The 16,061-nt window shown below is 37.9% G+C and overlaps 1 protein-coding gene across 1 annotated transcript in view; it reads left to right on the top strand.

Annotated features, from left to right (window-relative positions):
• The window catches only part of CUX1 (cut like homeobox 1), a 241,199-nt gene that overhangs the window by 100,630 nt on the left and 124,508 nt on the right, over positions 1–16,061 (top strand). The window contains exons 5-8 of the mRNA XM_018573575.1: positions 1,138–1,275; positions 8,242–8,365; positions 11,910–11,986; positions 12,941–13,007. Of these exons, the coding sequence (XP_018429077.1) occupies positions 1,138–1,275; positions 8,242–8,365; positions 11,910–11,986; positions 12,941–13,007 (406 nt within the window). The remainder of the gene's footprint in view (positions 1–1,137; positions 1,276–8,241; positions 8,366–11,909; positions 11,987–12,940; positions 13,008–16,061) is intronic.

Genomic DNA, 16,061 nt, shown 5'->3' with positions numbered 1-16,061 from the left:
GTATCCACCCATCTCAGGTTATCCTGCAGATGTGCTAAATGAATGTATCTGCCTTTGTTCACACAGTTCCTGATCCACTATTGTTAGATGGTGGCATTGTCTTTCTAATAATACAGACCAATGTGTAGGTAATCATAGTTGATCATGAAACCCTATGCTTCTTTAGAGGTGTTATGTCAATCGTGTATATGGTAACAAGTGCATTTTTTCATGTGTTATTGTAGCTGCTGAACATGTCACTGCTATATTCATCTCAGTGGAAACAAGCAGCACCATTAAATGACATGATACAATGAAAACAATTATACTTGATTGGGTCACACATCCAGACCTAACCCATTTTAAATTAACAGGTAATAGTTACAGCCATTCAGAGCTGTACAAAATGCTCCCTATATACTTTTCATACTATATAACCTACGTAAGGCAAACCAGTTACCTGTGTTCCATTCAGTAGTTTATGTTTAGGCAACCATGTGCAGCTGAAATCTCAGTCTGGATCTGAGCACTATTGACACAGAATTTGTATGTTCTTTTTTATAATTATATGGATTATGCGGCATATATGACTTACTAAATCACTAAATGCATATGTTTATAACTGTTCAGTACTCTTAAGTTTGGTAAAACTTTCAAACTTAGCCACTCGCCTAACCAAATCTGACATAGACTACAAGTGCCTGACCTATATATATTTACACATCATATGCCAGCGCCAGCTTGATCATTTGGTGCACTTGACTTGTGTCTAAAGGTGCAGAGGCGCTTTTTCCTGTATAATTATTGGCCACATTTTTTTCAATCATCTGTAGGAATTGTTATCAAATCTTAGTTTATAGACACATTATAAGAATAATTTAAGATAAGTTTGGACCAGGAAAAAGAGAAATGTTTTGTGTAGAAAACGTGATTCTAAAGACGGTTATTACTAAGGGCATCAAAAGTTGTGTGCCTACAGGCTCCAGTGATCTGGCCCTGGTAGACACAAAAATACTGTATATCTGAATGGAAGAGAATAAAGGCATTCCTGAGCATTCCATATGTAAGCATTATAACCAGCCTGATATGGATTAATCCAGATGATGTATCTGTCCCTATACTTACTGCAGTTATTGCTTATCTTTATTTCTCTTGCAGATCCAGTACCTGCCTTGGATCTGGGACAGCAATTACAACTAAAGGTTCAACGGATGCATGATATCGAAACAGAAAACCAGAAGCTTCGAGAGACATTAGAAGAATACAACAAAGAGTTTGCTGAAGTAAAAAACCAAGGTGTGGTATAGTAATATATTTTAATGTGCTGATGGACATGCAATTAGTGAAAAGATGATATGAATTTAATTCCACCATTTTGTGTACAGATCCTGTTACTTGGAATGCTGTCTCATTGGGTTTCCACATTGTTTGGGAATTTTGTAGGCTGTGTATTGATTATTTTAAAATCATGACATTATTTCTCTTTGCTTCCCCATGGCATTTCCTTTTTATTCTTTTGTCTATATGATAACCTTTACTGTTTTGTTTGAGGAATTTTACAGGTAATGTGTCTCCACATAAAATATTCTATATTGGCATCTAATATTTACTTTTTCCCAAGCTCATGTCATTATTGTTAGCGTGCTGTAGTTTCCCGTTTCAGCAAAAGCTTTGCCCTGTCTACTTATTAGATCAGTGTTAAAGTCTGTCTTACAAAGGCCATAATATTTAATCCTATACTAGCTGCTTAACAGGTGAACTGAGGTCAGACATAGCCCTTCTGTGCACAGGAAATAGGTTGATCTGTAGCCCACGTAACCAATAAATTCTCAGGGTTAAACTGTAAAAGCTACAGTTACAAGATACAAAAAAGTGACTTCTCAAGCATTCTTGACTATGGAGTCTGTATAGTAACATATAAACCAACATTAGGTAGATTTTGAGATAGATATATCAATGTGTGCATATGTATATCTATTTATATATTTTTTTTCTTTTCTTAAAGCGAACCTTGCAGTAAAATGCAAGGTCTGCTCAAATTTCCCTCCCCTTTGCAAAATCACCTAAAAAGATTTATACTTACCCCCGTCTTCTACATGGCTGGATGTGACATCACTGTTTTTCAGGGAAGATTCCCGGGTAATGCAAAGCAGGCGAAATCTCACAAAAAGACACTCCAGTCCATTGCATGAGCATCTTCTCTCGAGATTGTGGCTGCTTTGTATTCCCCAGGATCTAACCAGAAAAGGTGTGACATCATCCTCACCTAATAGTTTCTAATAGTTAACTGCAGCCATTTTTTATTAATTTATTTATCAGTATTGACGTAAGAGTCCACATTTTTGTTGTGTTTTTCTCTGCCTGTCACCCAGTTGGTGAAATATTTGCTTACTACCTTTCCCTATGAAACCAGGGCAAAAAGATAGGGTGGGGGGAGCAGTTATCACCAAAACAGAGAGGCACACATAGCAATAAAAAATATTGTGAGAAATCATAGCCCTTCATAACTAAAAATGTGTCCACAAAATACTTTCCATCACTTCCAGCCCCTATCAGAAGTGACACAAACGGTACCAAAAATCTGACATGCACTAAGCTTTCCTTGTTGTATCCCAAAGAAAATACAAGGTTTTGGCTGGAGTTGGTCTTTAAAGCACTGAAGCACATTGGGTCTCGTGTGAATAATTGCTGTCATTCTTATATTATTATTATTATACAGGATTTATATAGCGCCAACAGTTTGCGCAGCGCTTTACAATATAGGGAAGACATTACAATCACAATACAAATCAAGACAAGATGGTAAGGAGGGCCCTGCCTTGAGGGCTTACAATCTATATTCAGATGTTATATGACCACTGACCATTATTTATATGTCTCCTGCTTATAAGAGACAGATAAACACGAGATCACACTTGTTGGATTATTTTATTGGTCTGTTTGAATGAGAAAAATAAGTTTTTGCTCATTAGCTCCAGCTAGAAGGGCTTTACTAGGTTTGCTTGTACACCATCAACACTTAAATATGAGATAAATAAAGTTAGACTTGGCACTGGGCCAGATTTAGTCAATCCAGTAGCTGCAGAGGGACTTTGCAGGACTTTTTTTTTTTTTTTAATTCGCTTTCAAATTTCATTTTTAAGAAACGGCATTGGCTCTGATTTTATATGAAATGCTGCATGCTGTGTATTTCCTGTTACTCGTTCCTGTAGTGAGGTGAAGGCAGAAATACAGTAAAATAAATATCAATTACATTTTTTTAAATTAAGCCAGCATAAGAAAATCTGATAATTTCAGTGGTTTGAGCAATCTCATCAAGTTATTTATTTTAAGCACAGTTTACAGTGATTACATTCTTGTTGTTCAGAATCTTGCACAATCACTGTCCGTTTTAGAACACGCATTCATGCTGTCCTTTCATATCTGTAATCCAGAATTCTACACTCAGTCCAAGAACTACTCACAGAAATGGGCCTTAATCATTTAGCTGAGCCAACCATGGCTTTAAAGGGAACCTGTCCCTATATGTTAATTACTAATAAAGGGCATATTTATTAAAGTAGTGTGTGCATACTTTACGCACTGCTAAATGCTGCTCTAATCTTGAGAAAGGGTCTGCTGAGAATCTGACACTTTCGGCATTGTGAATCTTCTTGGTCCCCCCACAGCTCTCACTGGTTTCTCCAGCTGACCTCACATCACTACAGGAGACAGTAGTTGATATTGAGATTATCAGGAGGAACCAGTGAGAGTTGTTTGGGGACCTGGGAGATGGACACTCCTGTACTCAAGGAAGTGTGCGTTTCCCAGCATTTTACCCAGCAATAAAAAAATAAGAGCCTGCTGAAAATACAGCTTGTTTTTCTTTTAAATGAATGCAAGTCTGATATCAGTAAGGAATTGGCTCTATTTGGTTGTATGATAGACTGTCAATGATGGTAAATGTGGTGAAAACCTGGTACAAGCTGGCAAAACGTATTCAGAGGTTTAGCTGTGACAATAGCAACACCTCAATGATGCGGCAATTGGAAGACATGAACAGTCATGTATGGTGCAGTATTTTACATTTTACATTATATTCCTAAATCATTTACAGATTTCAAATGATATTTTACTGTGTTTGTTTCAACATGACAGATAACCAGTTTTAAATGGATTTGCATTTGTTACTGTGATGCGGAATCACTTTTATACCTTTTACTCAATTCACCTCAATCTGAGTTTTCTGCAACCAGCCCTTATGTGGCTTTTCACACATTCACTGTGCTGTGTAGCTTCCTTTCTTTTCTGTTCTAGACAGAAATACAATGTATGGCCAAAAGCATGGGGACACCCAAATAAAATTGAGTTAACATGTTTCCAGTTAAGGGGACAGGTAGTTCTATATTCATAATACTGTTATATGCAAAGGCATGTTAAGCAATTGTGTGCTTCTATCCTTGTGGCTACATTTTGGGGGAAGACCCATTTCTGTTCCAGTATAAATTTACCCTAAGCACAAAGCCAGCTGCCGAAAGACATGATTTGTGGAGTTTGATGTGGAGAAATTTGAGTGGCCTACACAGAGCCCTGACCTAAACATCTTTGGAATGAATTGGAACGTCTTTTTATTCAACATCAGTACATGACCTCACAAATTCTCTTTTTGCTTAATGGGCAAAAAAAAACCACAGACACACTACAAAGTCTTATGGAAAGCCTTCCCAAAAGAGAAGAGCAAAGGCCCATCATAGCTTTGGGGGGGGACTCCATTTTAATGCCCATGGTTTTCTAATTCGAAGTACTACAAACTCTTCTAGGTATGATGTTCAGGTGTCCACAAACGTTTGGCCATATAGTGTAAAAAAATTGACAGGACTTTTTTTTTTTTCAGCCTGCTGATTCCTCACCCGTCTCTTCAGTATGTGTGCATTGCCAGTGTGTTTTGTTCAGCAGAGCACTGATTGTTTCATCAAATAAGCTGTTGTCTCATGCCAGTCCACGTTCAAAATATTCAGCATTAGTGACCTAGGCGAGAGCAGTGGACAAAAGTGAAGGAAAGGTGACAGTGTCCACCTAGATCACAGGGATTGTAAAGTCCTAGAGAGGTGTCGTAAATATAGAACATTCTGCAATATGAATGTTACATGCTTGTTACGTGTTACAATTTGAATTCTGTATAATGATTTTTTTTAAGTACACACTAAAAAACATCTGCATGTTAGTATGTATGCTGCAAGTGCCTATCTCTAGTCTAGCCATTTCATTAAAGCCATACTATTTCTGTTCTCTTTATAACTGTGCTGCCTTTGTGGGTGATGTTTCCATGTTAAAAGCTTTGGTGTTACCAACGAAAACTTGGTTAGACTGAGCAGTGTGGGAGGACAGGCCTTTCTCCTCAGCTTGAAACGATTATTCTATACACGTCTTTGTGACCAGGACCAGCTCAGGCCACCTTGGAGCCAAGGACCTTAACTAATTAAAATACTGTGGAAAAACAGACTAATTGGAGTGCTACTCAAAAACAATTTAGATGGCTTACGTGTTTCTCTTTAGGCTGAATATTCTTGGCCTAAAAGCGAGTACGGAACTTGATTACGGTTAACCTGTCACAGGCATACTACTAAGAAATGTGCCTGCTTTGGTCTCAGTCTGTTTTCTATTACGGTCTAAATGAGAACAGTGTATTATGCTAATGCAAACATCTCTGTAAATCAATTAGAACATACAGTACCAGGTGAACACATGGCAGTTTTTTTTTCTCTCATTACAGGAAGTCAGCTTTGTGCAACCATTAAAACTGGCATCTGTAATAATGGTAGTACAGCAAAAAAAAAATATGCTTACCATGGCAGAGCGTTGGATAATGACCGTCACTAAACATTTAAATTTGGTACAGACTCTTGACTTGATTCTTCCCCCGGACATTTTGATAAATGCAGGCAGCCAGTGTTCATAAAAGTGGATCTAAAGCCAAAACTTTTTTTTTCTTTTTAGTTTTTGGATGGAGTGGTGAGAAGTTAGAACACCTAACAGTTGTTTTTTATATTACGGTCTGTGTCCCTGGGAGATTCGCTCTCTATTAATCCTGTAGACCACTGTCACCAGGACTGAAAGTTAGGGTGAAAATCCAAAATTTTGAGTTGCCACCAGAACAGGAATAGAGGAGAAATCTTGTTGCTGTATAGGTGACAAATATCGAAGACAGGCCTTCCCAGAAGAGCCAAGGGTTTTAAACGCACCATTTTCTAAGAGTTTTGGCTTTAGGTTTTTTTTAAACTGTACTAAATACAATATCTGAGTATTCCTTGATGGATGGAAATATCCTTTAAGTTATAGACCGTTGTAGAATTAAAATGAGTGTCTTTTGTATAGGAAAGTGAAGTGTTGAGGCAAATGCATATTGTGTAGCGACAGATGAGCAACATTGCTATATATAACATACCAGCACCTAAGATGTACATTTTTTTTCCCCACTCTTTCTTAGCAGTGGGTTTCCTTTAGTATTTCCTTGTCCTCATTTTACCTCTGCAGAGCAATCTGTTGAACTCCCGCTTATACTATATTAATAAATGTACATATGCAGAGAAATAGCATTCCAGTGCCCATATGTTCATCCTGAACCTGTGAATTGCAATGAAATGTTCTGTTTGCATTTTAAAAGTTATAATTATTCCTAAAAAAATATATATTTGCAAATGAATCTTGTGCATAACATTTAGGCTTAAAGGAAACATGGCATGAGAGAATCCTGCAGACAACTACTCCTTACCTCTGAAATGGTAACTACTTGGCTGTCACAAGTCAAGGCAAAGCTTTTTTTTTTGGATAGACAAGTGAATGGTTTCTGTTAAGTTTCTATTACTGTCCATGGTTTTGTGCATTCTTTGTAATTTTACAATTGTCAGTATTCACTCCAGTATAATATGGATTTTCCCAATCTTGTAATTGACACTTTTGCTGGGCAGCTTTGGTCTGTTACACGAAGTGGAAAAATAACAGACCAGGGCTAGATCAACTGAAAATAAAACTATGTTATAGGGCCTCGGAAAAACTGCTGTTAATCCTAATGACATTATCTATGTAATTTTTATTTATTTTTTATTCGAATTTAAGAGCTTGGGTGACCTGCTTTCAAGTATGAGTTAAGGGGTACTGAACATATATACCTGGATGTTTCTTATTTCCATAGATTTTCTATCCTATCTATGCCCATAATGGCCATCTGACAAATTTGGCATATACGAAAGAAAAGTTGTTATCTAAGAGAATTTGTGCACCTGTTAGCTGCTAAATTTCAATACGTGATATTATGAATTGCGTTATATGAATATAGTACCCCTTGCTCACAGTATTGGCAAACATGGGGTCAGTGCAGTAGGTTAAAAACAAATGCTGGACCAGTAGACAATAGTTTTGTTTTTTTTGCACCAATGTTAGGCATATTGTTTATGCCATGACTGATTTGTATATATTGAACAAATCCTTTCCAATCAATCTTCTAGCAAATAACATTTTAGTTAAGAGTGTAGGTGGTTACACACCACCCGCCCCCCCTCCCCATACATAATTATCTAAAAAGACCTAATTTGTCCAATAATCAGCCCATAAATTGATAGCTTTGGTTCATCCGTTCTTTGTGTAAATGTAGGACTGGAAACACAATAATACTAGAGGGAATCTTGTCAGGCTGCCGCTAAGCTAATATTCCATGTTTCATCTTGTGTGGTTCTTTAATTGTACATGTCCGAAGGCTTTACAGTGAGTTTAATTGATTTACATCACAATGCCATGCCAGAAATATGCAAATATCTGGTGCAGAAGCAGAGAGGCATACAGAGCATTTATCATACAAGTGGAGGCTACGGGAAATTAATGTCCTAATGCGTGCAGAAAGATGAATAAACGGTTCCACATGTTAATTCATGCTTTAACCCACACGGAGACTTTATTAATCCCAGCTCAACAGGGAGATAATTTGAAACTGTTCAATAAGGTGATATTATGTTTTAGCATTGATTTTTTTCTTTTCAGGCTTGTTGCAGAAACCCTGGCTCTGTTTCCCAGCAAAATCCATTGATCCTTCTCAACTGAAACGTTTAAAGTTCAATTTAACATTTAGGGAGTAAAAGGTCTCCAAAGGGACTCATATCTATTGATTTTGTGTCAGAGTTGAAGAGATGGAGTTTAAAACACACTGATCCTACAGGGTAAAGAAAGCCTTGTATTATATAACCACACAGAGCTATGTAAACACATTTTCTCCCAATTGTTTTTCTACAGAGGTTACAATAAAAGCACTTAGAGAGAAAATCCGGGAATATGAACAGACCCTGAAGAACCAGGCGGAAAATCTGGCTCTAGAGAAAGAACAAAAGTTACAAAATGACTTTGCTGAAAAAGAGAGGTGAGTGCTAGCTTCAGTCTTCCTCATGGATCCCTAAGTACACAATTTCACATCCATATTCATGGATTAATTTCATATTTTTTTCATCCCCACTACTGGAAGAGCAAAACCCACAGAATAAATTTGTGAAAAGAAGATCTGAATACAGAGTAAAAAATTGCGTTGGGAATGCTTGTGGAGAGGAACTGTTAGATCTTCAGTTTAAAGAGAACCTGTCACAACACACAGAAATTTAAGTTTTCAGTTTTAAGTCAAAAGGTCACCCCAGGTCTGACAGTTGCTGTCCCAACAACTGCTTGATCGCACACTGTCTCTCAACTTCAGAGTTTGCAGAACTTCCTAGTGCATTTCTTTGAACTATGGGTCCCTGATGCTTGCCACTGTTATGCCCTTTCAGTAGCTGGGATATTGTGTGCTTAAAGGCCTGTGTCGACAGGCTCTGGCCTTGTGATGATGCCATCAGTTTGAGATGCTTAGAAAGCTTTCTTCTGGTGGTATTTAAAAAAACATGGGTTTTTATGTTGTACTATAATAATAATAGTAATAATATTTTTAAAAAGACCAAAATTTTGAAACCAAGTCTGCTTCCCTTGGTTTCCACTATGCTTCCCAGATTAAGTTCGCCAGTGTTTAAAATTACTGTTGGTTACATGCGTTTAGATGCATTCAGAATATCTAATCTTCACCTCTACACAGATAATTCTCTTTTCTCTCAACACAATCCCACTTTATGAATTTAAATGTATTCACCTTAGAAAAGAGGCGATTAAGAGGGGACCACACTGCCGTCTTCAAAATCATCAATGGGGACCACAATATTAGGAATAAACTGTTTAATCCTAAACCTGTATTGAGAACCCGGGGACACAACAGGAGGTTAGAAGAGGAAGGGTTCAATCGTAGAATTCGCAAGGGATATTACACTGTGAGAGTAGTGAAAGTTTGGAATTCCCTCCCACAGGTTGTGGTATCTGCGTATAACATTGATAAATTAAAGAAACTACTGGACGAGTTTCTTCTCTACAGGGATATGGGAAGTTGTAAAGCCAGAAAAATACACACACACACACACGTTGGACTGGATGGACCTTGGTCTTTATTCAACCTTACTAACTATGTAAATGCAGGTAAACACATAGCGTGAATTGTACCATTTAAAATCTTTACACGCATTTATATCTGTTCAGAAATGTCCTATGATCGCATATAAACCTATGTATGTCATTGCCAGTGTAAATGAGGCCTGTGTGTATGGTCAGACATATATGACTGACTCCGTGCTTCAGAGTGGGGTGCATAAATATCGGGGGTCACTGTCTATAACAAGAGCGAACTTACCCTTTAAAAAGGTAACTATAGTGTATTCTCACTGAACACATATTTTCTCTTTTACTGTAGTGTTTGAGTGAGTTTTGTTGTGACTTGCTCTTTAACGGGAAACAATTACCAAAAAAGAGAAAAATACTTACCTTCCACCTCACTTAGAATTCTTACGGGAAAGATGAGGACCACAAATCTCACTACTGTACAGTGCTGGAGTGCACACGCATGAGATTTGGGTTCCTGAGCTATTCTAGCACTGCTATATAGTGCTTAGTTGTTGCACACTGCAAAGTCCACATTATATATATAGATATTTCCGGGTTAGAAGCTGGAGGGAGCTCTCAGTGACTCTGTGCAATTACTTTCTCTGTTGATACATCAGCCACATAAGGAGTCTTTAATGGCAGCTGACTCAGAGAAATGTATTTTGATAAGCTGCAGTGAAGTAAAATTATTCTATAGCTCTGCAGAAAAAAGCAGAGTCTGCATATGTAATAAGCAAAAATGGTTGCCCGCATGTGTACATATATTTAAAAATTGCACATAGAAACAAAGTTTTTTTTTGTTTCAAACTTTTTATTAGACTTTTTGAATACAATCATCAGGTGGTATACAGCAAGATTACATCAGTACGCATATGTAGAAGACCTACACCTGTATCACAATGTCACGTAATATTTCCCATTAAACATACATTTTCTGAGCCTGTAGACTGCATTACTAACCAGGAAAGAGAAGGGGCCACTCCCGGAAAGAAACAAAGTTTTTAACACATTAACACACAATAAAATGATTTACATCAAGCCAATTTTCTTTTTATATGTTTATCTAAAACATAGAGAAGAGTATACATTCCTTTTGAAAGGAAGTATTTTAATAAGTCACCCTGAACCAGCATCAGGCACTGACTTGGAAGAGGGAGGGTGTTACTTTAGTGGATGGGCTCCCTTAACATGGGGAGACAGAAGTAGAAGTTGAGGCAACTCTGTGTTGTCCACCTTCTAGCTCACTGACCTTTATTTACACATGCACGCAATTACACTTATACATATTTTAAAGCACTATATTTTTCCTGGCCTAAATTCCTCTAGGAAATATAGCAAATGATCACAATAAATCATGTTGGAGAATCTCTTCTCCCATATCTTTGTAGAAATCTTGTCAAAATTTCCACATATTTTCCTTAAGCCTATTATAATGTATTGTTCAGCTACGGAATGCAAAGTACTCAAGAGAAAACATTCTAGGTAATGAGCATCTTGACCCTGACAATCTGGACAATAATTCGTTCACATGAATTGCTTTGACTTGTATTATTCATGCTACCATTGTGTAGGCCAGAGTCACAAGTTCCCTGTGTCTGTACAGCATAGATAATAATTCAAAATGTCTGCCCCCACAGTGAGGTGACCATTACATTGCAATGTCAGTGTGGGCTTTTGTAGAATTGCATTGGTATAAAGGACCATTTTTTTTTTTTTAAATCACCAATCTCCCTTGAATTGTGTGGAAAATTGAGCCTTATATGTCTCCCTGAGAAGGCTGTAGGTTGGCTCTCATGTGCTCACCCTATACCTGAGTCATCAGTATACCTAGGTAAAGTGAAGAGTGCATATCTGTATTTGTAAATTACAGATTTGATCTTGCTGTCACTCAGTGATCATTTCAATTGCCACTTAATTTCCATCTCCACAAACATTTCAGGTTTTGGAACTGGGGGGGGGGGGGCGCTGGAGAGAGGAGGTGCTCTGTAATACCCAGGAACCATTATTGGTATGTCATGGGAAAGTTCAGGCAATAAATGTGCTAGATACCGTAGAACTGTAAATCCATAGCTCATACTTGTACAGTTCTGTTATTGACATTACTTTAATAAACATGCTGTAAGCTCAGTTTCATTTGCCATTGCAAATTAACGATGGACTGGAGAGACCGAGTTGTTTTGTGACATCTCCCCATCCTCTTACAAGCTGTTTGCCTGCTCATTTTGCAAATGTTGAAAACAACATCATCTATTCTCTCAAGCTTTAGTGATCAGAAATTAGGCTCATTGCTTTTTCTGTGGCATGTGACAACAAATACAGGTTGACATCACTTGTTAGAAAATCTTATCTTGACAATCGAGCACTACCAATATGGCTGTGTGTCTGCCCAACAAATGAATCGTATTCTTTGCTACAAACCTTAATTTATCCACTAACGGAACGCATTTTCTTTCCAGAAAGCTGCAAGAGACTCAGATGTCTACGTCTTCCAAGCTGGAGGAGACTGAACACAGAGTTCAAGTTCTGCAAGCAGGTTTGATGACTTTTTGATTTTTAGTGGGCAGGGGAATTTTTTTTTTTTTTTAAGGTGAAATCTTTATGGAAATGAAAAAATGAACACGTGTTTTTGAATTGCTGATTTTACATATGAATTTAGTAAGAATTGCCTTGGCATTGTGTACATTTAAAAAGCTTACAACGTAACATCAGCACTGTACCAGCATTCTGCAACTGATCCTTATGACACGTGGTTGGTCTCTGTAGCTATTTGCTTAGTTGAACAGCAACTGCTTTTGCTACTGGGTGCTGTAATTCCTACTAGCCATGTGAAATACTGACCATTTTAGCTATGAGTGTTGCCAAATTCCTGGACCATTATGGGACCAAAAGAGAACTTGCAGCATTTTCTCCAATGCAATTTTAAAGTAAGTGTGTTGACCTTTGGAATGTCATATATTTTGCTTGGCATCATGTAGTTACTCTGCATATAGTGACACCTAGTGCTGTATCAGTGTGGCCATAGATTGCAGTAGCAACAAGCATGTTTTTCATGCTTTCTTTCAAAGAATATCTGGTGATCCTGCCACAAATGTCTTTGTTTTCATATATTTTCTGTTTTGGGGTGACATCTGTCTCCCAATTGTGCTCCTGCATTCTTGCCCTATCGCATCTGTCCCTGGGGGAGATGAAGTTGGTATGCCGACTCCTATTGAACAGCCATGATTTACGTCTTTCACCATCATTGACAAACCAGTAAAACCAATCTAGAGCAACAATGTCCAGTGAACAATGGAGTAGGTGTATGTAAACAGAATTAGCATAGAGCTCTGCAATATGCATTTTTTGTCAATGCTCTGTGTTAAAAAATCAAATTCAGCTTAAATGTATCAAAAAGCAGATCTGCTCTAACTCCTAGAAACATGTTATTATATTAGTGATGCGTATTGCAAAAACTTTATTCCTAACACAATGCCTTTTTCTTTTGTAGCTTTGGACAAGTCTCAGACAGCACTATTTGACCTAAAAGCAAAGTATGATGAAGAGACATCAGCAAAGTAAGCTCTTATTGATTTTCTATATGCTTGGTTTTAATATCCTGGTTTAAGCAGCAAACCAGCACAATGCAGCACTTTATTAAAGAGGGAAAAATGACAGGCTGTTTTTCTGAAATAAAGAGGGTGCCTTGAATACTGTGAATGTAATTTGCAGCTATCCTTTCTAAAAGATCTCCACATTATGTATGGCCTTTTTAAAAGGGGACTTAGGACTGATTTTCAGTAATCAAAGAATACTGACAGGAGGTTAAAATGTGTGTATAACATGCTAAAACCTTTGTATTAGTTTTGGATAAAGTAGGGAAGGATTAGAACCCCTAACAGTTTTTTTTTTTTTTGTTTGTCCCTGCTGTGTAGATTTACCCTCTTTTTTTTACCCTAGTGACCATAGTCACCGAGACAGAAAGTGATAGGAAATCCATCATCTTACAGTTGCCACCAGAACAAGGGGTGAGGGAAAATCTTCCAGTGAGGGCACTTTTTCTGGTTTGGAGAATTCCCCACCACTTTGTACAGATTTTCTCTCACTTCATGTTGCATTCCTGGGAAAGAAAGTGAAGGAGAATCTCCCCAATGCAACACACAGTAAAAAAAAATTATCCAAAAAAGTTTGGGCAATGCTTACACTTTAATGATATAAGCAGCTCACCTTAGCCTCCTCCCACTAAAAACATCGGAGTGATGTTGTCTTTTAAATTTTCAGTCCTGTCCATTTTGCTTTGATGTTTGGAGGTTTAATCTCTGAACTCTCTCCCATATACTGTGCTGGCAGGATTTCTTGAGCATTGTTCTCTGGTCCGCCCACAAACAGCAGCCATTAGGAGACAGTCTACCTCTCCTTATTTATTTATTTTTTATCTTGTATTTTAGAGAATGTCCACAGTGATGTTTCATTATTGTAAGAGTTTTGGGTGAACTATCCCTTTTGGAACATAGGCAACAAGGATAATCACTATTTCGTAATGTTCCCTTGGTTTTTTTTTATATGGAGATATTAAAGGTTAGACATCGGAGAAAATATTATTAGATATTAAATCTGCAGCCAGCTTGTGACCAAGCATGCCTCTGTGTAAGCATTTCCATCAGTAGCGAAGGCCATATATTGTTATTATCGTGCTAATAAATGGAATTCCCCAGGTCAATTACATTGGTTTCCAGGGTTGCTTGGCAACGATCAGATGTTTCCTGCCTATTCAGAGATAAACCTGTGCAAGAAGTGGTTTCCTCAGACGTCATGCTTACTAATATAATGCGATTATCAACATGCTGCTTAGAAATTTAAATATCCTGCAGCACTCAGATCTTCTTCTTTGAGCTTGTAAACTGCAAAGAAAACAGTTGTTTTTTTTTTTTTTAAAAGAACAATCTTGTTTTAAAAATAAACACTAAATAGATTTAAAAAAAAAGTGTCAACTGGGCCACTAGCCCTCATAAGTTACAATAGTTACGTGAAGTCTTTAAAATTCCTTTACAAGCTCTTATTAACTTAAAAAATATATATTATTTTCATTATTATTTATTACTTGATATATGAGCATTTTCACCTATGACAACTATAACTCCCCAGCCCCCCCCACCCCCCAACAACATTAAATAGAAGATCTATGTAAGAACTAAGATTTTCAGCAAGTATAAAAAAGTAAAATGCCATGTGTGACGGACTGCCTGGTGCCCCGACTGGGTACCTTTGTCGGAAATCAACTTCCTCTCCGTGGGAACCCGAACTCCAGTGTGCTCAGCCCAAACCTGCCTAATTATTGGACGGAACCAATATATTAGGAAAGACACTAAACTCCTCAAACATCAGACAACACCAATGTTGAAGTGAAAACCAAGAACTGACTTTTTTGAAAACCAGCTCAATATATATACAGTTTTGGAAGTCTAAAAACAGAAATCAAACATTAACAGAATGCAAACAGACATTCCCTCCCTGGTGTCTTAATGAAAGAATAGGGAGAGAGGAGACACATATGATGTGATTATCTCCTGAGTGTCTATCATATGTTAATTCACTCAGCTGCGACTAGTGACAAGTTAATCCCATTGTTAACACAATCAGAGAAATGGACAAATAGACTTGACTAACAGGTCCAGGACAGGATACTGGGGTATAGGAAAACAATTTCAGCTTCCCATGTATCCCCCACATCATTAGGAAATAGGTCTCTGGGGCCCTCTTGATCTATGGAGCGTAAATAAAGGCTCCTACACAGCCCCAAAGCACCATGGCAAGCCCCCTCTCCCAATCAATAGAACCCCCTCCACAGCCAAGGCCTATAGTCAGTGGGAAGGAGGCAGGCCTGCAGTCCCCTCCAAATAGCAGAGTAACGGAAGCTTCCGTCACACTATGTAAATGGGAACATGTAACAAATATAAAGTAGATGTTATCCCAATTTGGCTGCAAAGGTGGAAGTACACTTTAAGCATTCAATTTTTTCAAACTAGACTTAAAGGGTCCATCCACCACAAGATGACATTAAGGTTTTTATGCGCTTTCAGAACCCTTCACACATAATTATGCTCTCTGAGGGCTTCTTCACACCATGTCTGTAGCAGATCTGCAAACAGTGCAATGTGTTTTTGTTGTGATTTTGACGCCTTTTTTTAGCTTAAAATGGGCTTGCAGGTGCAGTCCAGTGCGATTGTATGCGTTTTTGATGGGTTTAAATGCATTCCTGACTAGAGAAAATAAGACGAGCAGTATTTTTTTCGTCTGGACCGGACGGACTGGGCTGGTGTGCACAGAGCCCAGAAATACCATAGGGATACATTGGGATGCTTTTATGTTCTGGTCTGGACATGATCCGGACATGGTGTGAACAAGCCCTGAGGCCGTTTGCAAAGAGAACCATAGCAAAGCTGTTGCCCACAGTGTCCAATTAATCTTTGTTAATTTACAAGATAAAACCGAAGTGGTTGTTTTGAGCAACTGCCCTGCTTTTACTCCAGTTTTCTTGCTCTAGCTGACCCCAATGTATGCTAATATATCTCAATGAGCCAACAGTATGGAAAACATTGGGTGTGGGGGTGAAAGTCAGTGGTGTAACAACC

Source organism: Nanorana parkeri, unplaced genomic scaffold (assembly GCF_000935625.1).
Source record: "Nanorana parkeri isolate BGI_ZX_2015 unplaced genomic scaffold, ASM93562v1 scaffold48, whole genome shotgun sequence".
NCBI lineage: Eukaryota > Metazoa > Chordata > Amphibia > Anura > Dicroglossidae > Nanorana > Nanorana parkeri.
Note: the sequence above shows the minus strand (reverse complement) of the source record. Positions and strands in the feature narration are given on the sequence as shown.